This window comes from Mercenaria mercenaria, chromosome 19 (assembly GCF_021730395.1).
Source record: "Mercenaria mercenaria strain notata chromosome 19, MADL_Memer_1, whole genome shotgun sequence".
Taxonomy (NCBI): domain Eukaryota; kingdom Metazoa; phylum Mollusca; class Bivalvia; order Venerida; family Veneridae; genus Mercenaria; species Mercenaria mercenaria.
In genome coordinates, this window is record NC_069379.1 from 32,922,575 (window position 1) to 32,949,698 (window position 27,124).

The window sequence follows — 27,124 nt, forward strand, 5'->3', positions numbered from 1 at the left end:
TTTTGTATTATTTTTCTGTAGTAGGCGTTTTTTCTGTTTGCCAAGTTTTATATAACTTGTCGTTACTGGTATTGTTCATGCAATAAGTGCCCTTTATCAAACATACTCAGTGTTAATTAATTCTAACAAATCAAGCCTAACGACAGGAGCTGGGTGATCACTTTCTGTCTAGAAAGGTCATAATTAGTAATTAATACACACTGGAAAGGTAGTTCGGCAAAGCTATACACTCACAGTGTGACTGATGTTAATTATATCTCAGTGATATTTCTCAGTATGTCACAGAAAAGTTCAATATGTATTTGTATGTTTTCTTTGCCCAGATTAGTTATCATTTCGTTAGTTACAGTGCAACCTCCCCAGAGCGGCCCTCTCTACAGCAAAAACCTCTCCACAACAGCATTATCAAAATTCCTCATAGCTGGAATTTACTATCAATTTAACCTCTATAGAGTAACAACCTCTCCACAGAGGTCAATATCTGTGTCTCCCAAAGGGTGTTGCTCTACAGAGGTTGCACTGTATATTGATTATGCATATTTTGAAATGTCTCACCGCCTACGATAGATGGTTCCTATACTTATGGCAACCACAGCCATGATCAAAACTGGAACTGAGATGTAAACGGAAACGAGGTCATCGGTTCCTCTTCCTAAAATGTAGAACGATATTGATCTCAGAAAGACACTGACATAACAATATATAGAGACTTACACTAAACCCTCTGTACACAAGGGAAACAATCTGATTCAAGAGTGAAACTGTTGAATGAACACAGTTCTTCAATCCTTATTCTGGCCATGTTATGTTATTGCAACGGAAAAGTAGTCTATATTCTTACTATACAGGATAACACAGTCCTGCATCTAACAGTCCTGAAAATTTCCTTAATTTTCTGATGATTCTAAATATTGTTGACATGGATAAATGTAGCAGAGATTGTTCATTTTTTTTTTCCAACAGTTGCTTTCCGAAATTTTTTACCTTTCTGATATTCTATTATTTTTTGACAAATTTAATTACAAAAATGACACACTATTCTCAAGGGATTTTGGGGAGCGCCACCATTAAAGGGAATAAAAGTCGTCATGTGACCTGTAATACATTTTTGGCTAGAGCTTTTAATAATTCGGTCCACTGTAGTAGTTATGCATGCTGCCTAAATGTAAAATACCCCATCGTGAGATGAAAGATACATAGCCATCTATGACTACAATATAGTCAAAGCAGAGTTGTCTCTTTGGTGGAATTCAAAACAGTAGTATAATAGAAGATGCACAAACGCAAGCTCCTCACAGCGGTTATCTTCCCATGCGTTCATTATAATCGCGATTTACGCACCTGCTGTAAGGGGAGGTAATCACTGCGGGGAGTTTGGCACAAACGTTATAGTATTTGACAAATTAAGGGTCATTAGTCCATTTAAATTCATTTAATGTCCACATGATGATGATTTGCACAACTACGTCTCCAACTAATTACTCGTAAGTTGTGATTAACTATGGCCCATTGGCATACGTCAAGTCATGTAAATACTGTAAAACACAACAAATCAGGGGTCATAGCTTCACTGAAATTCACAAAACCGATGTGATGCGATGACATGCACTATTACGCTTGTTGTTGGTCATTTTTGTAAAAATTGGTGTAATTCTTCCTCTTAAATTCCCCCTAAGAATAGAACAGATGTAGCCGAAATCTTAAAACTTAATCAAAGTTAGCAAACTATGAAATGCCGACGAATATCTAGGCATGTTAATGGCCACTTTTTGGCAAGTTCGGTGCAGATCCGCCCATTGGTGTCAAAGTTGTGTGGAGAAACTTGTGCCACATAAAGGCCTTACTGAATGAATGACATCGAGGAAAAATTACATATATCTTTTCTTCCCATACCCTCCTAAGTATGCAAACGTTGGCTTGGACAGACTGCCAGATGGACGGACAGCACTTTAAACAAAATATCTCGTCTTCACTACATGTGGGAGACATAAAAACGGTCTCAATGGTACGTATCAATGCTACATACAAATTAAATAAGGGTAGTGAAGAAACTTATTTATACATAAATGTACTGTAATACTTAAACTGATACCGGGTGGTATGGTCAACGAAACATTAAATTGTTTCAAGTATATTTTGTGTTTAAAAGAAACGTTATAATGAATCTTATTTTACTTAAATATTTAGTTTAGAAGGATACATTTACAATGTACGTTTACTAGATAAGGAAACTACATGAAAATTGCTTTAAAATGTAATATTCGCTCTCTAATGTAAATGATTCAAAATATACAAGGTGATGAATTAACTTATTTTACATCAAAAGATAGGAGGTAAAGGTATATTTCTCGGAAGCACAGAGCACCAAAAAGCACAGCCACAGAGCCACGCATTTCACAGTAATTTCACAAAAAAAAAGAAGCTGTAATGGAAAAATATTTCAGACGGGTTGCTTCAAACATCCAACAAGTACATGCTTAATATAGATGGAGGAGAAGGAAATGGTAAGGGGCAAAATTGGGTCGCGGGTGGGTGGAGGGGGAGGAACCCGAAGGGGAAAGTTGAACAAGGACGAATATACAAAGAGAATGCCACGTTCCTTAATAACAGTCAAACTACAACGTACCCCACAGACACTCGTGTACCAAAGATAAACATACAACCACGACTAACTGAATAACATAGATAAACGAATAAACAACACATAAGGAAACAGTAGGGCACCGTTATAGACTCTAGTTTTGGTATATGTGCCATTCAATGGAAATATCAAGTAACAATGGCTGATTATTGTTTTCTACTGGATATTTATACTTCCATTTTACTGTATCATTATCGACCTGATAAGAATACATACCTGCAATTTCGGATGTTTTTTTGTTGGAACTGTTTGATGTCGTAGATTGAACAGTTGTCTGTACAGCTACTGTAAATACATATGCTTACAAATATTATCAAATAAGTATTTTAACAATGACATTAATTGATTGACCTGACTATTTGGGTGGTTAGGGAGAGGGGGGTTGCCGTGTATTTATACTTTTCAAAATATTTCTCTTAACTTTAATGATTAAACTTTTACCCGAAATCTTATTTGTGCCTTTTTTAATGACGCTAAGAGTTTCCGGGGTAAGCAAGACTATACATAGTACTGATACAAACACTCTGTTACAGGTATAAGTTATGCCTATACATTATCTCAATAACTGCGGATATAGTGTCGCTCCTAGTGATATAACTTAGTGCAGTATCAACATTGATTACAAGAAACCATGTTCTAGTCATTGAATATTTTTGTTTTTGACTGTAGCAACAATGTAAGTATTTCAATGGCAACTTTCCTTCTTTTGATCTTTGAAGATGACCTTAGGTGCCCCTCTGGTCAAAATGTAAGGCACGGGTAGGATCAAAGTTAAAACCAACAGTCTTTCATTAGCAAGTTGCATGGCTTTGTCACATGAAATAATTCTGCATCAGTGGCCAGGTTTCAAATACAATGATAAAGGAAATTGTTCTTGTAGCCAATGTATATACGTTTGGTTAGAAAATTATCTGTATTGCACGTTAGAAGATTTAGTTTTTGTTATTCATTGATCGAAAGCACTCGTTTTCGAAAGACTTTCGCTGAATTACATTGCCGCTGCGGAGTAACAAACGAATATTATAGAAGGCATTTCATTTCTGAAACAATTTCCGCTTTCGACCGTATTTTTTCTTAACGTTGGCGTCTCATATTGGTATGTACATTTAGTCCTGTAAGCATCAATGACTTCAATACTGACACGAAAGTAAAACTTTTCTAAAAGTAAAAATGAAATAAGTGTATTAAATAAGAAATCATGCATAACTAAATTGAACAGGTGCGAAGTAAATGTGCAGATCAGTAAATTGTGAATTTTTGTTTTACATTAAATAATGATTTATTTAACGAAATGTATAACAAAGTTTACTCCAGTTTGCAGGTTGTATGGGTTGTAACTTTATTCTCGTCGATTTATGCAATGAAAATTATTCCTCTCACATTGCGGAAAAAATTCAGATCCTAGGTTGTTAAAATGAACACCATCTATAAATACGATTGTCCTGTGTTGTACACTATGGCGATGTCTGCAGCATAACATTACATTGGGTTGGACATCCAATTGTAGTAAAACATCAGAACTGTACGTGCTAGAACCTCTTCTATTGACAATTTTGAAGTTCTTGATAATTTGCGCGTAAGCTTTTCGTGCTCCGCAATTGAAGAATATTAAAACCCGTACCGTCCCGTACTTTCATAAATATATTTATTTTCAATAAATCTGTATTTATTTCAGTTTGTTTGAAAGTTCATAAAGACAACATAAATGAATTAAACCTGATGCTGCATTACGAAAATATCTCAAACAAGTGCAAAAGTACCAAGGTGTAAATCTTTTTTAATTGAATGAATGACAATCATCTTTAATTTCATAGACCTTCAATGAAAGCATGAATAACAAATATTTCGTACTGAAACCAAATATTGGTCAGTTCTAAACCAAATGATCGTTCAATTCATATGAAAAGATTATCCGAGAGCACACGATTATCTGGAAAACTATAATACATAATTCATGGATGTAATCTTTTTAAACTGTTCGTGCAAAATGAAAACTCACATTATGTTATTTATTTAAGAAATAATGTTTTACTTACCCCCTGTATCATAAATTGAAACTGACGTCTTCCCTCCACAGATTTCTGTCTTCTTACGAGGACATTTATAGTTGCATTCGAATGATTCGGTGTAGAGGGAGATATTTTTAGTACAGAAACAGTTCTTACTCTGAAGAGAAGAAGCATATAAAATATGTACATGACTATATGTTACAGCTAGTTTAGATACTGTCATACAGTCACACAATAATTATGCGACTAAGCTCAACTGGGAGAGTGCATATCTATTGATCGCGGGGTCGTATTTTCTCTGTGACGCCTTGATGAAAAACATTGTACCTGAAATCACTCGTCCTGCACTTGAATCACACATGTGGAGAAGTAGGCAATTACTTGCAGAGAACAGGTTTGTACTGGAACATAATCCAAGATCACTGGTTAGTTTAACTGCACGCCATTACATGACTGAAATTCTGTTACAAAAACGGCTTTAAACAAAAACAATATTACCCCCAAAATGTACAAACCACTATCAAACTGGGTGTATTTACATTCAGAATTACAGAGAAATAATATCAAATATTTGTTAAAAGTTAGCTTTGTAATTATTGTGATAAAAATGGGAACATCTTAAAAAGACAATCAGTCAAGTAAAATTTATTTAAACAATATTAGTTTTACCTTTGTCACTGCATATCTCGAGCTTTTCGAATGACATATTTTCATACACACAGAACCAGTCATTATTGAGGATGTATAAAACTTGATATCTCTGTTAGAAAGTGATTTCTCCTTAAAACAACCCATATAACCAAACGGCTGGGATGCTGTAGAAAAAAGGAAAGTTCATGTTATAATAAAAGCTACAAGAACACGAACTTTCAAATTCACGCTGAACATTTAATATAACATGCAATGATGTGAAATTTCATTAAAGTATCGTGTAACATTTTTTAAAAATATTTTTCGCTGAATTCTTTTGAGGTTAGTATATTTTTTTTGCTGTACATAAACTAATTTGACCATAAACATATTACACAAAAATACTCATTTGACCATAAAAATTTTACACAAAACTGATCGTCTGATCAAATAGAGATTACACCAAACTAATCATCGTGTTCTGTTCTGTTCAATAAAATAACAATTACCTACTTTTTCAACATGAATGAATACTTGACGAATTCATGACACATGCATGTACACGGTCATGAAAACAAACGCGTCACGCAATTTGGAATTACTCATACAAAACAACCTAGTTTCAAACAACATTCCTTTCATTACTAATGTTCATTCATTTATTTAATTTTATTTAATTTCCTTACTGTATCATATTAAAGACGTATCCGGGAGTTGCCAATGCGCATCTTTTATCGCATTCACGTTTTTGTTACAAAGAAGGAAAATTGTGGAGAGAATTTTCTTTAACTTTGCATGATCATGTAGTCCATGTCAGAGGATCAAACATTTTATTGATATGTAAAGATAACTGGTTATTTCCGGTGTTTTGCATTTCATCAATTGAAGTGCAGCTTTTTTTCAGAATACAGTCAAACCTGTGAACAAAGACCACTCTTCGGAACAAGCAAAAGTGGTCTTTGTTCACAGGTGGTCTTTATTCGAGGGGAAGGGTCACTTCTCAGTTAGCCATTATCATGCTGATAAAAAGTATTTTTACAGCTTCTTTCTTTCTTTATGTTCTGTGTATAAATTCGGCCGGTGCAAACTTGCAAATTTTCATTCAAGCAGTTATTATTATCGTTGCTATAATGAGAAAGTCATGAAAATTCGACGGATTTCAAATATTTTCATGCAGGAACGGTCCAGCTTGGTCGTTATTGGGGGGGGGGCGGCAAATATGACCCTTGGAAATGAATTGGGCCGGTCGCTGGTCGCGGTCGCCAGGTGGTCGCTATTCACGGCTTTTTTATGAGCTTTTTTTCTACGGGTGAAACCAGAGACCGGTCGTTGTCGACAGGTGGTCGCTATTCACGGGTGGTCGCTAGCACAAGTTCGACTGTATACACAAAATTGTTTTACTTGATTATATGCTAATTTTAATTTTGTCCTGACCAATTAACTCTTACATCAAGGCGATTCTCACCCTTTTAGAAAACCCTCACTTTTATTTAATGAAAGAAAAAGTAGTTTAAAACTCAATAAGACAAATGAAAAGTATTTTTTGTTCAATGTTATGACCTTTTTATCTAAGTCTCAAAATAAATCCAAAAAATGAATCATGCTGGATTTTATTAGAAATTAAAGAAGTGTTAAGTTGCATTTTGAATAAATAAAAAAGAAAGATATACATTTATAATAAAATCCAGAAATAAACAGATATCATTGTCCAAAATGCACATTGTCGTAGAGTAAAAAGCTAAATGGAAATATAAGTGAATTAAAATTGGTTATTGAATTTTTGTTTAAAGCTATCCTTTTATAAAAGAGTGACAGCTTTAAGATAAGTGATACTCAACAATGATCCTATACGCCACACATCCAATAGTCCCGTTATCCTGTTATACTGCCCCTCCGCTAACAAAAGCTAACCTTTCACCCATGGCTTTGTATATCGATGTTCATGAATACTGATTTGCTTCATTGCACTTAGTCTTTATGCATCGATATATTTAGACATGATATGACATATATATGCAATAAATTATCTTTGATAAATGCATCTATTGTTTCAGGTTAGTAGTGTTATGATGTTCATTCCTAGATCTTTGTTACATAAACCTTGTGCAGCTAGTCTAATTAATATATTCTATAAATAATTAGTCATGAAGAAAGCTTTGTAAATAATCATAAACTATCAATGTATATGTTACTCTATACCATTTACTTGTTTGTATGAATACTGATTTGCTTCATGGCACTTAGTCTTTATGCATCGATATATTTAGACATGATATGACATATATATGCAATAAATTATCTTTGATAAATGCATCTATTGTTTCAGTAAGTTGCAGTTGAGCCATTCCCTAAGCGAACCCATCATCTACCAAACAAATACTTTGATGTAAGGGTATTAGCTAGCCCTTGGCAAAATAGCCCTTCGTCAATGGCGCCCAACATGGGGCAGCATATTTCCAAAATCAACTACTGACCTTGGTCACACAACAGCTGTTAAACACAAGATAGAATTAACGGACCAGAAACCCTTCAAAGAACCTTATAGACGTGTACCTCCAGCACTATTTAGAGAAATCAAAGACATATACAGGAAATGCTAGACGTAGGATCCATTCGTGAATCAAAAAACCCGTGGTCTTCAAATGTGGTCATAGTCAGGAAAAAGGACGGATCCATTCGGTTTTGTATCGATTTTAGGAAGCTTAATTCAATTACCAATTTTAATTCACTTATATTTCCATTTAGCTTTTTACTCTACGACAACATGATTTATTTATACGTAAATTATTATTATTTTTAAAGAGGCGCCTGAATGCATATTCTTTTATTGTATATATAAATCCTGCAATAATGAGATATAACTGTAGTAAAACTTAATTTATTAATAATAAAAAAATACTGTTGTATACCGTCTTATCACTTTGTTTGTTTAGCCCTTATTCAAACGGGCTTTCTAAACTCGTTATTAAGGTGAGAACTGGTTTGCTATAAAGGTGAAACATATCACATGCAATTTATGTACTACACAGTAGCTATACAATAGCTTATAATAATAAACAGAAGCAAGTCTATCAATCGTCCAGTCTTGTATATTGTCTCTTACCACCAACACGCAGACCATAGGCCTCATACCTTGCATACCAGAATCAGTGTATTTTATAATAACAGTTTCAAGATTGTTACAGTTTATTCCTTTGTCTGTTGCTTCCTTTTTATGGTGCCGTAATTATATTTTTCGACTAAATATTTACGTGATTTGATATGATTCATAGATTAGTTTCTTTCTTTGTATTCTATTTCATGCTTGTTTTCTCCTTGTTATCTGTTATTTATTTTGTGTATGCGTTATTGTAAATGTCAGTTATCTAAATAACAGCATAATGGCTATACACTGCTACTAGACTATGTGTTGATTTTTTTTTTCAAGTAAAAATTGTTTAGCAGAAAGGATGATATCACGTTGGGGTTCTGCAATGTTTTGATTGAGCTGTTGGCTATTTATCAATAATACTCATTTTGTGAAATGACTTGTTTGCATATACATCTTTTTATTATCGCTGTTTTTCAAAGGAAACTGCCGTTTAATTAGAGAGCGTTATCCCTGTTTTTGACAGGAAACTGCCGTTTAATAAGAGAGCGAGAATGTGTTCCTGCTTAAAGGTAGGTCTTGACAAACGATGTAACTCATTACAGAGTTGGAGCGGTCTTCTGTGCAAGCCCGAAAGTGATTATCAGTTGTAGCGCACGGCAAAAATATGCATATTTTTGCATGTTCGCACGCATTTAGTGTACAATATGCATAAAATACTGACTAAAGGTTAGGGTAAGTATCACCATGGTTACAAAATATATACATTTTTTAGATATTTTTCGTTCAAAATTAGTTAATCCGGTATATACAGGAGTCTGTAATTTATACCGGCGCTCCAAGTCTGCATTGAGTCACAGTCCTTGACAAATAGCTGACCGTACCATTTATGATGTGTTTTTTTATTTGTTAATGAAACGGTTGATAAGATGAAACCCTATATATTTACACGATCTTAATCATGTAAAGTGTGTTCAGCTGATATATTCGTTAAAATTGATGGTTATCTTAATGACATTTTGAGCTTATTAGGTGGCGATTCTGTCAAGAAGATCCCTGATTCAGCAACGTCACAACTTATGCATTGTCGTAGTCTTAGGCGTGATAAGTTTTGACGATTAAAACCAACTGGTATTGCGTACCTATTTAATTCATTTAGACATTGCCAGTGAGACGGTTGGAATGGATTTAAACTGCAAACATATTAGAAAAACTGTCTTAAATACGTACAAGTAAACTTTAGCACTTTGAAGGTAAAATATAATTTCATACTCGGAAGTTTTCACGTCTTACTTTAATTATAAACAGTCCGTCCAGTAAAGTTGTTAATACTTTCTTATTTGTTTCTCAGAAATCATTTTATCTCAATATATAGACGCCAGCTATGATCTTGGTTTTATTCTCGGTGGGAAATTACGTTCTGAATATATAGTTGTGCATTTATGCTTAAAAAATAATATATCTTATTCAGTGATTCGTCGCTGAATAAAATTATTGTTTGGAGTTCAGATGCAAAGGAATTATATCACGGGGGTACAGCCCGAGTGATATGATATATTGATACGCATCTGAACGACAAGCAATGACTTTATTCAAAAGCAAATGTCTTCATCCAATCTAACACGTTGCTAAGAATTTTAAAGTAAATCTATGACAACATCCATTAACATTTGCCTGTTTCCTGTTTGTTTCTTTTCCGGCGCGCCGCTATGCCATTTGACGCTATGACGTAATAAGTTGTGACGTCAAAAAAAAATTGGTGTTTAACAACACACATTTTTCAGCCTTCTTTGTTTAAAACGTAAATGGACTGGTCGTTAAACAAAAGTCAATAATTTGCCTACAGTTTATAAACAATTGCAACAAAAAATTCATGCAGTTTAAACAAAAGATTATATTTGATATAAAAATGTACATAATAGTACTTCATCATATAAGATGAAATTAGTCGCTACCTAAAAGGCCGAGCTCCCTTGAAAAATCATCAGTGCCCCATACAAAATGTTTCGAGTTATGGATCCGTTTTAGAAAGTTTATGTTCTGTTATTAAAATTAACTACATTAATAATAATCCATCATTTCTGAATGCAATACATGATGAATAATCTTGTTATGTCTTACACTGCATTAAAATTAAATCTCGACATGTGAACAAATATTCTAAACAAAAGAAAGTACGGTAAAGATATACATCTGCACCAAGATGAAGAGAAAAAAAAAACGTATATGAATAATTTTTGCTATTCATATAGAAACATACCGTATCAACAGTTTTAGATAAATTATTATCATCGTTCTGAACCAATCACTAATAATTAATATTTAAAATATAACAGCTTGGCCTGTGATTTTTTTTCAACCTTACAGAATCTCATAAGGTCTGTATTCTAATTAAAGAAATTGTACCCGTTTTCGGGTGAATGTTTGGAAATAAGGTAAATACTTTCTGTTCCAATTCCAAAGTTTATAGAAGTCAGAACTTACGTAATTCTGGGGTCATAGACAATGACTTCTGTAATTTTTTTTAATGTCATTCTTGTAAAAATAAGGGTAGTTGAATGCTATAGGCGATAGCAAATATAGGCTGAGCATCTGAAAGCTGAGACAGAAACTTAGAGTATGGTAATCTACTGAGATAGTAGGAGAGTTACAGCTTATAGACGATTCAGCGTTACTGACGAAGTACAGCCAAAGCATCGGGAATAAACCTTTATGGTAGTTGAATGCTACTTGTTATAGCATATAGGCGCTAAGCATCATAGAGCCAGGGCAATCATATAGAATTTTAACTTCAATTAAGAGAAAAGAGGGCTATGCGATAGGACTCGTATGTTGTTGATTTAAAGACATTGTCTGACGGGAACTACAACAAAAAAGACCTGTCAAGTATAAAGTCTATAAGAGTTTGAGCTTATTATTATTAAATGAAGGTTATTAGTTTGAATCATTTAGTGATTTGCGTGATCCCTGAAATTACTTAGCTCGTTATAGAAATCATTTACGAATTATTGGTACACGAATCATTTAGGCAAGATGGCCATAGGAAAATTCTATATATGAGTTATTTGGTCTCCCCAGTTCTACGTTTTAACAAAGGACATTCTACATAGATTTTCAGCTAGTCTAAGACATAGTCACTTTAGCGATTGGACCCAAATCATTGTTCATGATACTAAAGGCGTAGGCACTTCCCTAGGTCATATACATGTAGTTGTATCCTGAATATTTGGAGGCTCGTCCGGGATCTATTTCCAAGGAGGTAAAGAGACTAGTGGTTATAACGTTTGTGCCCGTATACCAAAGGACAGAGTTATCAAACGATTCCTGAAGTACCTGAGTACAAGTTCCAGCTCAAGATGAACTACGATAAGTGGGTTGAAATAGGTGGACGTATGGGCTTGTCAGGTTGAGCTAAAAGAATTTGTGGATAGGAAAGAGAAGGAGTATACTAAACGTGAAGAACGTATTTTGAGACGAGATAAGTAACGATAACACGAGCTTGGACAGGCTAAGAAAAAAGTTTATCGGAGTTGGAACGTTTGATAAAGGAACGGGCTTTAAAAGAGGAAGAAGGTATTTTCAAAGAGCAGGATCTGGAAATGCTTAAAAAAGCTGACGCGGGAGCTTTAGGAGCTGATAAAGGTGCTGAGCAATTGAGCAGTAAAACATTATGGCCAAGGCTACAGAAGTTTGAAGAAAGTAAGGATGATAAGGATGCATACCTCGAGCTGTTTGAACGATTTGCAAAAAGCCAGGGATGGAAATAAGTGACGTGGGCGGTGAGCCTCAGTTCATTGCTCACAGGAAAAGCCTAGACGTATATACAAGCATGCCTCCAGACCAAGCCAATGACTACCCTGCATTGAAGAAAGTAGTGCTGAAGCATAATCAGTTGACAGAGGAAGGTTTAAGATTGAAGTTCAGTGAATGCAAGCCAGAGCGTGTTGAAACTGTTTTCAGTTCTTGGCAAGGCTGGATACGTATTTAAGTCGATGGACAGAGATGGCAGAAGTTGACAATACGTTTGAAATGCTGAAAGACCTTATGATCAGAGAACAGTTCATCCAAACTTGGTCCACAGACTTTCATTTGTTTTTAAAGGAAAACGTTGCAAAATCAAGAGCTGAGATCACGCAGTTGGCAGAACAATACATTGAAGCACATGGTGGTACTATAACCTCAAACAGGGTTTTGAAAAATAATTCCTCATCCAAAAGGCTACCACAACATCTACGTATGACACCTTCATCTCAACCAATAAAAAGAGAAAGGCGATCTTTTCTAAAGCCTTATGTGACTTATGTAATTATGAGGGCTATATAGCACAGGAGTGCGCAGACCAAAGGATGATAAACTTGTCTTTTTTAGCATGAAGGGGATCCTACGAGGATAGACAGATAGATAAGCATGGCAGACAAGATTCTACACCAAAAGACGGGAGAAAGAAAGATCAGGAACATAAAGAAATACAATATGAAAACAGGAAAGTGTCAGCTTCATGCATTGCCGTGTCATTAGATGCTAAAAGGCAAAAGACAACATAGAAGATGGATGGCTCATGTTAAAAATGGACAATCCGTTTTGGTCATAGCAAGCACCTGTACCATTGATTCAACAACCGGTGAAAGGAACTTGGTGTTGAAGAAAGGATATATAGGTGATAAAGAAGTTCAGGTTTTGAGAGATACAGGCTGTGAGTTTGCAGCTGTTAGAAAAGATTTCGTATCAAAGAATCAAATGTTAAATAAGAAATGTATTATGGTTGCAATTGACGGACGTACAAGGATAGTTACTTCAGCAAAGATACAAGTTGACACACCATATTATACAGAAGTTGAAGCAATAGTGTTGAAAACTTTGATCTGCGACTTAGTTATAGGAAATATCAAAGGGGCTTCTGATAGACCAGACATTAACAGGAGTAGTAGTGACGGGAAACAGTTTCCATCAATAGAAAATACTGTTGCAGCTGTGGTAACGAGAGCACAGGAAAACAGTCATTAAATCCATTGAAGGTTGCCGAAACCTAACAGGACAAACTTGTTATCGAACGTTTATAAAATGCTCAGAAGGATGACAGTACCTAAGGAAAACTGTGGACATATGCCTTGACAAGAAAAAAATGAAGACGAAGACAGGTTGTACGAAGTCAAGAAGGATGTATTGTATAGAACCTAAGAAGAAAAGAAAGGCAGTATTATCAAAGAGATTAAGCCAATTGTAGGTCCAACTCAGTCCAGAAAGAGGATTATGTCTCCTCTCGCTCATGAATCTATAGTTAGAGGACACGTCTCAATAAGAAAGACCGTTGATAGGATACAAACAAGCTTTTACTGACCTTGGTTAACTAGTGATGTCACAAGGGTTTGTATGTTGTGTGATATATTTCAGAAAACGACCCCAAAAGGAACTGTTAGAAAGGTTCCACTGGGATATACACCAATAATGAAGACACCATTTCATCGGGTGGTTGTGGATTTAATAGGACCTATTGCTCCTGTTTCAGAAAAAGGAAATCGATATATTCTTATCGTGGTCGACTATGCCACCAGACACACTGAGGCAGTTGCTTTACCTAGGATTGAGACAGAACGGATAGATGAAGCTTTGCTAGATATATTTTCTAGAGAAGGATTTCCATCCGAAAATATTAGTGACAGAGGAAGTCAGTTTACCTCACAGCTGATGGAAGAAGTTTGTAGACTGATCAGTCTGAAACAAATGTTCACAACTCCGTATAATCCACAGTGTAATGATTTTTTGTGAACGTATGAATGGTAAAGATCTGTCAAGAAAAACCAAACGACTGGAAAAGATATTTGTCGGCAGTGTTGTTTGCATATCGAGAGGTTCCACAGGCCAGTGCCGGATTCTCACCATTTGAACTACTCTATGGTAGGACAGTCAGAGGACCTATGAAAGTACTTTAAGATCTCTGGACTGAAGCTGAACACACAAGAAACAAGAAACACCTATGAATATGTTTTAGAACTTAGAAATCGACTAGAGGAAACTTCTGAGGTAGCTAGGGAAAGTCTGCATGCAGCACATGAAACGTACACACAACATTATGACAAGAGTGCCAGAAACAGAAATTTGAAAGTCTGGGATAAAGTACAGTTACTTTTACCAACTAACAACAGTAAGTAAATTCTCCAGTGGAAAGGACTTTATGAAGTAGTAGATGTGGTCAATTAAATGGACTATAAAGTAAAGTCGGTGACAAAATAGGGCTTTACCATATAAATTTACTCAAAAAAGTATAAGGAAAGACAAGATATTTTTGCCGGAAGTGTTTCAGTGATCGAGGCTGATAAATGTACAAAGAGAGAAGTGGTTGATGACGAAAATTTGCTTCTTGACCTTTCTGAATGGGAGGGTCGGAAACATATAAAGATGTAAAAATCAATCCTCAGTTATCCGAAGACCAAATCAATCAAATAAGATATCAAGACATTTTCACAGAAACTCTACAGATCTCGCAGAACATAAGGTCGAGCTAACTACCACAGTACCTGTTAGAGTCAGACAATACCCCATACCATATACAAAACGAAATGAGGTTAACCAATAGGTTCAACACATGTTGAAGGCTGATATTATCACGCCTGTTACCTCTGCATATATCTCTCCTATCTTTATGGTAAAAAAGAAAGATACTACAAACAGATTTTGTATTGATTTTAGACGATTGAATTATGTAACGAATTTTGATACGCAGCCTTTTGGAAATGATGAAGATATCCGGTCAAAACTTCATGGGGATAAATTCTTCACAAAATTAGACCTCAGCAAAGGTTACTGGTAGATCCTGTCGAGAGGCAATCTAGACACAGCCTTCTCAACATCAGAAAGAAGTTTCCAGTTCTAGGTCTAGCTCTAGGCATTTCCCTGGGTCATATAATTCGTATCCTGACAGCTTTGATGCAATATATGTGAAAGTGGAGAAGAACAATGTGTGTTTTTCCGAAACTCAACGCCTGTTAATTTTGACCCCTTAACTTTTTTTAAAGTTATATCTACTGTAAAGCAGTACATTGGAATCTGACAACAAAACAAAACATTCGCTAAAATTTCACACGAATGATTTTTTGTTACAATATTTGAATAAAAAATTCATAATGAATACAAGAAAAAATAAACTAATGAAAAAGAAAAGAAAAGAAAAACGTCTGGGGCTGAAAGGGATTGAACTTCCGACCTCTCGAGTGCAAAGGCACACACGCTACCGTTGCACTTTAGTAAATCTGTGAAAATTAGATGTATATAAAAACTTCAGTTACGGCAGCGGGGATGAAGATCGTTTCACATTGAAAATTATTTATTAATGCATACGTAGACAATTAATTCGGCGCTAATTTCTTGTCATCCCACACCCGTTTACATTGTGATTCAATGTTCTTAGCAGTAAGCGCGACGCTTTTATAATCCATAAATAGCAAGGGTCTTCTGACCCCGTTAATTACTATTCGCAAAGTCTACTGGAAGAAACCCGAACAGCATCTATTCCAATAAATACCGTAATGTTACGATGTCGGCTTCGCAGAACTCTGCTATTAATCCTAAAATCGATAGAATTTGAACATTAAACTGTATTTTTACATAAGACCTCATTTGACATGATTATTGCAAACTTTTATGCATTTAATGTAAAACAGCATTTATCATAATTTTGAACTCTGATTGTATTTGATATCTATACAGATTTGCTGGATTTAGTTTCATTGCTGAAGAATTGCATTTATGCTGAAATAATCAATAAGCTAATTTGCTACTACTTTAAACTGAAAAAAATATAATATAAAATTCGTAGACCAAATGACTTTTTTAACACTTTAAGAGTGATATCGACATGTATTTACCCTTTCTGAAAGGGACTGGTCTTTCATTTAATTTGGGCAGTACTACTTAAAATTCAAATTACTGACTGAATAGCGAACAGTGCAGACCAAGATGTGCCGGCTGATCTTGGTCTGCACTGGTCGCAGAGGCAGAAGCATTGCCACCAGGAGGCCAATGGTTAATTCAAAATATTTCAAAGAAGTAATGTAATTAAATTGTCAAAAGATAGGTGCTTTCAAGTGTTCAAGAAATTTCATAATGACCATGGTCTAATAAGTCATAACCTTTGATCTTTTACAGGGTCATTATGAAAACACGGTATCATTAACTTTGTTAATTTAGTTTTTGCAGTAAGTCTACTGATACTGACAACCAACCGTAAACCGAATACATTTTACTATTTTAGATGTTGCTCAATGAACAGCAAAAGTATTTAAGTACTCTCAAAAGTAAAACGTCAATAAATGTTCCAGAATTTCATAAATAATGACATCATTTTTCTTAGGACGCAAACAGCGTTCCGAGTACTTTATGTCAGACATCAGAATCCATCCTGTATTCTACGTCCAGCATTATATTGACTCAACGATTAGATAGTTTAGGTCGTTCGGTGAATAACGCAAAAGTTTAGAAATTTTAAACTGTCTCAAATGTTAAATTTTGAAATAAAATGAAAAAAAAAATGAATTCAATGAAACATCGTCCACAAAATCCACACACCACCAATACAAACCGAAAATACTTTAACAATGCTTAAATAAGTTATCTTAATATATTCATTCTTTCAGTCACCCGACGGACTTCTAACAATGTTATACAGTCGACAGTGTACTTGCGACCACCTCTATTAAGCGATTTTTGTATTCAACGACCAGTCAAAATCCCTCCCGAACGTTTTCAGTATATAAATTCATTCCATTAAACGACTATTTTATTTAACGACTAGCGACCACAGTAATATAGTCCCGACAGGTAATAAATTCGACAAAAGTATCTATTAGGTGACCGGGTACCAAACTTCTACCGGACATTTCTTCATCTGTGTAATTAGCGAGTACGTTTTGCATGTGACTGAATGCAATTAACATTTGTACCAGTCAAACTGACAAACAATCTAGCCATAATGTTTACGGTTTGTGGACTTGGAATGTGTTCACGATGTTAAAACAGATTTTGAAACCACATAGGTATGTTCATAATAAATAAAGTTACATTAACAGTTAAAAATAACTTACCTTTTCATCTGACTGAAATTCATTAAGAGACCACTTCTTAGCAGTCCCTTGGGTGGTCTCTTCATACAATGTCGACTGTATATCATTACATGCATTTCTATCACAAAACTAAACATGTTCTCAACGAAAAAAATTGTAAAAAATGCACTTGCCTTGCAGATATTGAAAATAAGGTGTTATACAGATTAGATATCTAAAGAAAGTCCAAGCTTCCATCTTAATATGTTACACTTTTTACCACAAGATTATTTTGCCGCACCGTTAGTCAGTCAAAGATAGAATACACAAGAAATTACGCACTGAAATCATAATAAATGATAACGGAAATCAGAGAATAAGATGACATAATTTTTGTCTGAGTAATAGCAGTGACAATGCAATACAATAACATATGTTTTAGTAATGCAGTTTCAGTTGTATTCACTGCCATAGAAAAACGACAAGTTACCAAAATAAAACGCAAATTCAAATAGATGTTTGCAATATTTTCTCTCTACATTTTATGTACAATGGTCTTAGTCCGCTATAATTGTTCCTAGTAATATTTCCTAAAAATATTGTTATCAAGTATATCCACATCATTTGTCAGTCAGTTTTTAAAAGATTTTGACTAGTTGATCAGTTCATTTATGTTAATAATCATTCTAACACGACCAGCGAATAACCTACATACAGTCTAACCTGTACTAACGGTCACCTCCGATCAGCGGTCACCTCCGTTCAGCGGCCATTTTATGACGCCCCCGACGGATTTTCCTCTATTTTATCACTTTATTCAGCGGCCACCTGCCGTCCGCGGCCAGCGGCCACCGAAATTGCCTCCCGACCGCCGTATTTGACCCCTTTCAGCGGCCATTTTTCTTCCAAAACAATTATTTTTAGGCAATAATCGCCGAAGATACCCGATTTTGAGGAGCACGTGGTTGCTAAGTTTCGCGTGACTTCACCACAAGAACAACAAAATGACATGAGCTTCTCAATTAAAACTGATAACCAAAGGTGTAATCCCCTTTTGTTATGATCAAATGGCCAGTATAATTATCGGCAATTAACGTGTCACCTCGTGTCAAATTTGTTGTTCACAGTTTGACCTCGGTTAAAGATAATACTCGATAACTAATAAGTAGCATAATATTTGTGATTTTTTATACTTTTGTCATCAAAATACTATTAAATTTATATGAAAATGTGTTTGAAAAAAAATATAAACCACTCTATCTTTTACGGAACGTAACGGCAATCTTAGATTTAGCGTAGACAATAAGCGCCGAGAGTAGCTTCCCTTACCAAAATGGCGAAAATTGTAAACAAACTTGTTTTGAAGTTGGAAAATTGTCTGTAACAATTTTTTTAGTAAAAAAACCACGCCGGAGTTTTAGATTGCTAAGAATACCATTCGTATTGCGAAGGCAAATGCACGTCATTGTATCCTGGTAAAATAATAATAGAAAACCCAAAAAGAAATGGGTCTAAAGGCTATAGACTGGTCAGAAGTCTGAAAAATACATATACTGGCTGCACCTCCGATCAGCGGTCACCTGGCTTAAGCGGCCAAATTGTCTGCTTCCCTTGGCTGGCTGCTTAAGACAGGTTAGACTGTACATGTAGAGCAAAATCTATCTCGGGTTATTCTGCAATAAACCGCATGCGTGCAATGACGTCATCTGATCCAGGTGCTTTGCACGGTCGTAAAGAGGAGTTACCATTTTTTTCTAACACTGTTAATACTAATATGTCCTGTTAGAATCGAAATAACAAGTTCCCAAGTGTGATTTATCATAAAATAACCCTAGTTTTTCGTTCTTATGCCTATGGCCTTCGTTTGGTAAACCGGAAGTGATGACGTAACGTCATTTATCCGGAAAACGTGGAATAAATCCTGGATTCGGCGTACGAAATAAAAATCATTTTATAAATTAATAGCAACCTATGAGTAAGTTTATTACAATGGCACTGTTACTGTCTTTCTAAAGTTAAAATATGATATAAAACATCTGACACGTTAAAAATTCAAAATAATGCCTTAAAAATAGCGTGAAAAGTGCGGTTCACTTTAATCATGGTCAGATATTTCAAAATTAAGCACACGGACCTATACATTTTATTATGACACATTATTGACCATACGTTTATTTACAACTGTGGGAAGTTTCATTAAATTCTACATTGTAGAAAAAATTCTATTCGCGAAAATGTTATGAAAGTTATTATTTTCCCATAGACTTCCATTATGAAAAATTGCGTGACGTCTAATTATTTCAAATCAGTCTAGCAAAAAATCAAGCACACGGCCCTATCTTTTTATTTGCTGAATTTTCTAGGTATATTCTGAAGTTTTGAAAAATCAGAGTTTAATCAAATTCTACATTGTATAAAAAAATTCGATCAAAACGTGCGGAACTACCTTAAATTTACCACTGAAAGCGGTCTTTGTTTTTTTAGAATTGATTTCAAGTATGTCTAACTTTCGTAATCGATTGTGAAGTTTTCGAAATAGTTTAACTTTTGAACGTTTTCGCTTGGAATTAAATTATATTTATAAAACTTGCTAGGTGAAATTATAAAGCGATTCATTATAGGCACTGGAAATTTCTGAGATGCTCTTGAGTGTCTCCCACCTAACTTAGAGGCCTGTACTGGTTCTTCCCAGGAAAGATGGCTTCGCGTGTATCGGTGCTAGACGCCGGGCACGTTAATACCCCAGTCACTCATACGGCGCGGATAGCTACGTCTAGCCACGGAGAGAAACGTAGTAATCTGTGTCGATCCGTACCGGAGCCGTACGGATTGGTACGGATTGATACGGTTTACTACTTTAAGGTACGACTCAGGTACGGAGCGATACGGATAACTACGTTTCCATCCGTGACTAGACGTAGCTATCTGCAGTTTTAAGGGGGCTTTTCAGCTTTTGATGATAGAGGAAGACCTCAGGTGCCTCTCTGTGCATTATTTCATCACGAGCGGGTACCTGGGTAGAACCATCGACCTTCCGTAAGTCAGCTGCATGGTTTCCTCACATGAAGAATTCAACGGCCCGAGTGAGGCTCGAACCCACATCGTTGAGAGGCAAGTGATCTGAAGTCATTAATCCGTGCAAGGACTTACAACTGTGTCGGTGCAACGTTAACCCCAACAAAATAAAATAAATAGCGCGGATTGAATTAAAAATACCTGGGTCCAAAATTTCACTCCAAAACTCAGTTTTTTCACACGTGCCAACCTGGATAGAAATTACGCACTTCAAGGGTCTAGCTCATTGTAGTTTCTGTGTGTATTCTTCAAGGTATGTCAGTGCACAGTCATTTTGGTCCGTCCTAGCATGAATACAAGCAGAATATCCTGATCGCAAACATCAGCAGAATTTCATAGTTTTCAAAGTTCACAAATCAAGGTTTTAAGGGTACAGTTCCAGGCCTTGTCGGTAAGTATTTTATCAAATAGGTCAGTGCTTGGTCATCTAAGGCCATCCTAGCATGAATTGCATGCAAGTATCCGATTGAGCAAGATGACATAAGGCGGGGCAACCTTCGTCTCGGAGCCATTACGGCGAATGTCAATGTGAAAGGGCACAAATGACTGCACTTTCACACTATGTTTACTGTACTGTTTCTCACACGTCCAAGATCACATTTCAAAAGGTATTGTATCTTTGTATATGCAGTGCCACAAAATGATGTCTTTCATTTGTCTTTCTATCATTAACAAGCTCCAGGAGAGCTCAAAATCTGTGCGAGTTTAGAAATATTACAGCAAGAATGAACATTTTACCAAATGGAATTAAATACTGAAAGTGGGATAAAGGAAAATGCTCAGTCATGTAAGACCATCCTAGCCTTAACTGCAAGCAAAGATTCCGGAGTCCCAGATTCTTTAAAAATATTTAGTTTGTATTTACATATGTATATAATCATGTGTAATGAATTTAGTTCTTGTGACTATATGCTCACCTGTTTATTGTCACATTTCAAATGGCTTAATATCGTTGTAATTGCCAAAACACCAAATGTTAACCTTCTTTCCTGTTCAAATCACAATGTTCAGGAAACCCGCATCTTGCATAAATATATTCAAACATTGGTGACAATTTACAAAATATAATTGAAGGAGAGAGAGTGCGGAGTTGCTATATCGTGATGTAAGTAAGTTTAAGTGGTTTCAGCAAAATTCCATGTTCTGAGTTCAGGTCCGTATCCGATTTTTATCGGTACATATGTATATAATTATGTCAAAGGAATATCGGTTGTTGACACGACATTTGATGTTCTACAGCGGCCTCGTTGAAGGTCACATTCAGAGGGCTAAGCTGCGTGGTACATAAGGTGAAATGTGCAGAAGATAAATGATAACTTAAAGAGAGAGGGCCCGACGGTGGTGCTTGAAAATAATTTCCTAGTCATTTTGAAGCATCCCAGTGTTCATTGCAAGAAATATATTTATTTAGAACAAATGACCATTTTGACACTAAATTGAGTGTATTGCTGCTCCTTCGCTGAATGTCACATTTCAAAGTTCTAACTGTATTAACCTTACTACAAAAGTAGAAAAAAGTGGAAACTTCACAGGTCGCTCAACACGACAAAAACGAAAATGTTGCAGGCTCGGTTTGACGGTAGTGGAAATGCATGTTACCGTCCACGCCCTCTAGCCCCGGGTTGAACAGAACTCAACATTTGCACATGCTAAAAGTACAAAAAGCAATTTAGAGACATCCGCAGATGTATTCAAACGGCGGTGAACATGGAACCTTCAATTATACACGTGTTGAGGCGTGTAATTCTATGAAGAGCGGCGTTTGGTCCCCAGATAAAATAATGGGTTTGCCCCAAACGAGAAAACAATGAGCAGAACTAAACAAACTGGAATTTAGGAAGGGGATCTGAGGTTATGGAGCCTGCGTATCACAGGAACTGTCAAAAGACAAAATTAAAAAGCAGGCACCATATCCAAGGGGTGATTATACAATACCCAAGGCTATGAAAGCGAGAGTATTGGAACCACCCATGCCGAAATGGTCATGTTGAGAAACTAAACAGTATCAATAACACGACATAAAAGTCGTGCTGAACGATCTGAGAAGATCGAAATATAACAGCCCTGATTGAATGTATAGGGAGACTTTTTACGGCCGCCACACGGCACAGACAACGCTGCTGTGATAATAAAATAGAAAAAAGTGGAAACTTCACAGGTCGCTCAACACAACAAAAACAAAAATGTTGCAGGCTCGGTTCGATTGAGCCTGTTCATGGACGGTAGTGGAAATGCATTTTACCGTCCACGCCCTCTAGCCCCGGGTTGAGCAGAACTAAACATATACACATGTCACTATACCTTTGTTTTAATAACTACCTTTCACAAGAGACAGAATTAGAAGGCCTAAAAGTACCGCGTGCTGGAATAGAAATGTACGACGGAAGATATTTAACCGACAAATATTGAAAGATAAAGTGTTTGGTTTGGGCTAAGTATTGTTATGTCATAAAGTATGTAAGAGCTCGGTTATCTTAGAATTAATTGGCGTTGATTGTAAGAAATATTTCATGTCCGATAATCATTAATACTTAACGTGCTGCTGCTTACCTATTCAATGTGTCATTTCAAAAGTCTTAGTATTAGTGAGAAGGATATTTGGCTACATACAACATGATACCTTTCTATTGTAATTCTGCAAATTATTAATTACCACTTGAATTTCACATTCTAAATGGCTAAATTTAGTTCCAAGGCATTTGTTTTCCTATTAAACATAGAGATGAAAAACTATGCGTTATTACCACCAATTCATTTTTTCTGACGTCACAATTACTACGTCATAGTGGGTGCGTCCTCATGATATAATTACTTCGCATCTAAACTCCAAACAATTATTTATAACGACAAATCCTGTTTGTGATATATTATTTCTTATTTGTAAGGGGTATGAGTAACAAAATTCTTTTTAAACTGTAAAATAATGTTATCATAAGCTGTGCAACATAAACTACAAATTAAAAAAAATCAAAGCTGGAAGTTGAAACAATATCAACATTACAATTTAGTTATCTTCCATGCATTCTACCCATACTGACTAAAAGTATGTGCCTTTTAAAATAACGGAGTGGCCGTGAATAATTACTTTGAAAAAAAATCTGACCAAAGGTTGATCTATTTAAGGTTGAACGGACGGCAGACGCCTTAGATACTAGACTCACCGCCCTATTTGGTATTATCAAGCGCAATCTGTAGTCTATAGATAAGTGTTATAATGGGAAATTGTTCGTCCATAACTAATAAAGCTTGGTGTTATAACAGGCACTAGCAGTTTAATCTTAAGCTTTAAGTCTTGCTATTCAAAATAATGGCAGTGCTTTAATAACTCAAGAGGTTACTGGTAATAGTTCCAATGGTTATATGTATACACGTAAAGCGCTAATTTTGTTATCTTTACCATAGGGATCATCTTGTACTAATCATTTTAGGTCAAAAATGTATCAAAAACGTTATCACTCTTATCTCTAACGAAACCTCAATCTTACTAGTCCATCACCGACACGAGGATATGAGAAAAGATATAAATATCCCCTTGTCATACGCAACGCCAAGCACGTTGACTTGTACAATGTTTGACGTCGTAGGTATGACGAGAGGAAATAGCTAATCGGAAGCTGACGCTCTATATCACTAGAGGCTACTATGTTTTAGCACTTTAATAAAATTGAATATCAATGAAGAGACATATTTTTCAAACAAATTGAGAAACTCACATTAAAACAGTTATGCATAAGCTCAAGTGTTTGAAAAAAGCAGACGATTACGTAGAGTTGTCATTATTGTTTATGATACAAAACTATCTATTGTTTATTAAAATGTATATTCGCATATTTCTTGTTCAAATGAAAGCTGGCAACTTGCGACAAGATATGAATGGAAACACTACTCAATATTTTAGGATTATTGTCAATTATACTTTTAAGATAAAAGATGAACGTACAATCTAAATGCTGGCACTAATTGCAGAATCTTTTCAAGAAAAGGTTTATATATTTTTTCTGTGTTACAAATGCATTAACAATGCACCCATGAAACTTGTCAATTTTTCACCATACAGCATGCCAATATTTGAGGCATGCACTTTGACAAAAACTTCATCACCGATCTTCAGTTGCGTAACAACCGTTACAGAGCCTTGATCGTACTGAAACGCATATGCTTCAGCCAGGACATCGCCATTCTTTATCAATTCTAGAGAGATCCAACTGCCAACTGTCCTGGTATTAAGCATAACAGATAAGGAGAAAATATAGATCCCTGCCGAAGGCGCAATAAATAAGCCTGCCGAGCTGTGATATCCCCCTCCAACGTTAAGATGAACAGAATCGAACACAATTGTCTGACCTTGAGTGAGTTTGGTGACATGGTTTTGTGCATCAATTGTTGCGTGAAACGCAACTGTTTCGGGTGTTTGTCTCGTGAAACTTTTCTTTGGAACTGAAATGCAAATAAATACTTGTAATTCTTGATTTTAGAAATATAGAGATCTTGAGTGTGTGTGGGGTTTTTTTTTCAGCAAAAACATATATAAAATGTACACTCAAACAGAAAAAAATAATTACATAAATTTCCAGCGAACAAATGTACACTCAACTATTATAAAACGCACTTACAATTTAGAGATTTTCTGATTTGTTCCACACCAGATACTTGTGACATATTCGTCTCAGAAACGTCGACTGGTTTTGCTATTGTCTCTATGTTAGCCTTTATAACTGCGTTTGAAGCGGCTTCTGCCGTCTCGATTTGGTTTTCCACGTTCTTGGCACGAGATATGACGTCATTAATGACTTTCTGTTGAACTTAGACAGTCTGCTCCAGTTCTTTGATACGTCTTTGTTGTTGAAAGAGAGTTTTGCCTTGTTGCTCATCATTTATCCGCAGAAGCTTAATAGTTTATTCCTGATTTTGGTTGTGCTTCTTCTGTTGCTCGGCTAAAACGTAAGAAATTTACTTAATGTTATTGTGCGAATTTTTTACATAATTTGATACATCCAATTTCACCGTTACAGTAACAGAATTCCGAATCAGAAGGTGCTATGGGGTATTCGCACATTTTATTACGTTAAACCGAGTCTGTTTTTACTGTCCTTGGTTGAGTTCCTATTATAGATTTTCTCGTTTATCATATCAATTTATATTGATTTGTTTTGCCCGAATTTTGATGAAAGCTTGGCGCTTATTTTAAGCGCTCTAAAATCGTTTCTAGGAAAAACAAAGTTCTAGTGACATCTGAGAAGATACACTGACGTAGTTCAAGAGGGATCTAAAATCAAGACCTTGCGATTGAAAACGCATTATTAGACATTTACGGATTAAGTCTACGTGGACTGTGGACACCTAAGGCGATAGATTTTTCAAGGGGACCGTCTCAACATAGTTTAATTATATTATGCGCGATATGAAAAAGAGTTTATAACGGCAATAGGGTTATTATATCATCACTATGTGGTAGGTGATATATATTTGGATGTGCCTGTTTTAGCTCGACTTTTCGAAGAAAAAGTAGAGCTATTACACTCGCTCCGGCGTCGGCGTCGGCGTCTCCGTTGGTTTAAATATTTTGATAAAGTCAAATATCTGTTACTGTTAAAGCTATTGACTTGAAACTTAAAATACTTATTTACTATCAAAGTCTACGCAAGGAAGAACAATCCCCATAACTCTGATTGAATTTTTACAGAATTATGCCCCTTTTTAATTTAGCATTTTGGTTATAGTTTTTGATAAAGTCAAGTATCTCTGTTACTATCAAAGCTATTGACTAGAAACTTATAATAGTTATTTACTACCGAAGTCTTCACCAGGAGAAATAACCCTAACCCCATAACTCTGATTGAATTTTGATAGAATTATGCCCCTTTTAACTTTTAATTTTTTGTTAAAGTTTGTGATAAAGTCAAATATCTCTGTTACTGTCAAAGCTATTGACTTGAAACTTAAAATAGTTATTTACTATCGAAGTCTACACAAGGAAGAACAATCCTCATAACCCTGATTTGAATTTTTACAAAATTGTGCCCCTTTAAATGAAGAATGTTCTGTTAATTTTTAATATAAAGTCAAATATCTCTGTTACTATCAAAGCTAATGACTTGAAACTTAAAATAATTATTTACTATCGAAGTCTTCACCAGGAAAAACATTCTGCGTTACTCTGATTTGAATTTTGATAGAATTATGTCCCTTTTAAACTTAGAACTTTGGGTTAAAATATTTGATAAAGTGAAATATCTCTGTTACTATCAAAGCTATTGACTTGAAACTTAAAATACTTATTTACTATCGAAGTCTACATAAGGAAAATCAATCCCCATAACTCTGATTTGAATTTTTACAGAATTATGCCCCTTTTTAATCAAGAATTTTCTGTTATTTTTTTTGATCAAGTCAAATATCTTTGTTACTATCAAAGCTATTTACTTGAAACTTATATGACCTTTGACCCCTTAGTGTGACCTTGACCTTGTACCTAGCCATCCAAAACATGCGCTCTGCACGTCGGCTCGATGTAGTGATCATTTGTGTAATGTTTTTTTTTAAATTCCTCATACAGATCAAGAGTTACAGAGCGGACACGAAACAAAGTCATATGACCTTGACCCTTAAGTGTGACCTTGACCTTAAAGCAAGCCACCTGATACTT

General features: G+C 35.4%; 1 protein-coding gene across 1 annotated transcript; it reads right to left on the reverse strand.

The window, feature by feature from the left end:
* Window positions 1-551: 551 nt before the first annotated feature.
* LOC123542350 (xylosyltransferase oxt-like) lies at window positions 552-10,868 on the reverse strand. The gene is made up of 5 exons (XM_053531285.1): window positions 10,853-10,868; window positions 5,320-5,465; window positions 4,678-4,807; window positions 2,858-2,926; window positions 552-652 (listed from the first exon to the last, which is right to left on the reverse strand). Exons 1-5 carry the CDS (start codon window positions 10,866-10,868, stop codon window positions 552-554), a joined length of 462 nt encoding a protein of 153 aa, XP_053387260.1.
* Window positions 10,869-27,124: the final 16,256 nt, after the last annotated feature.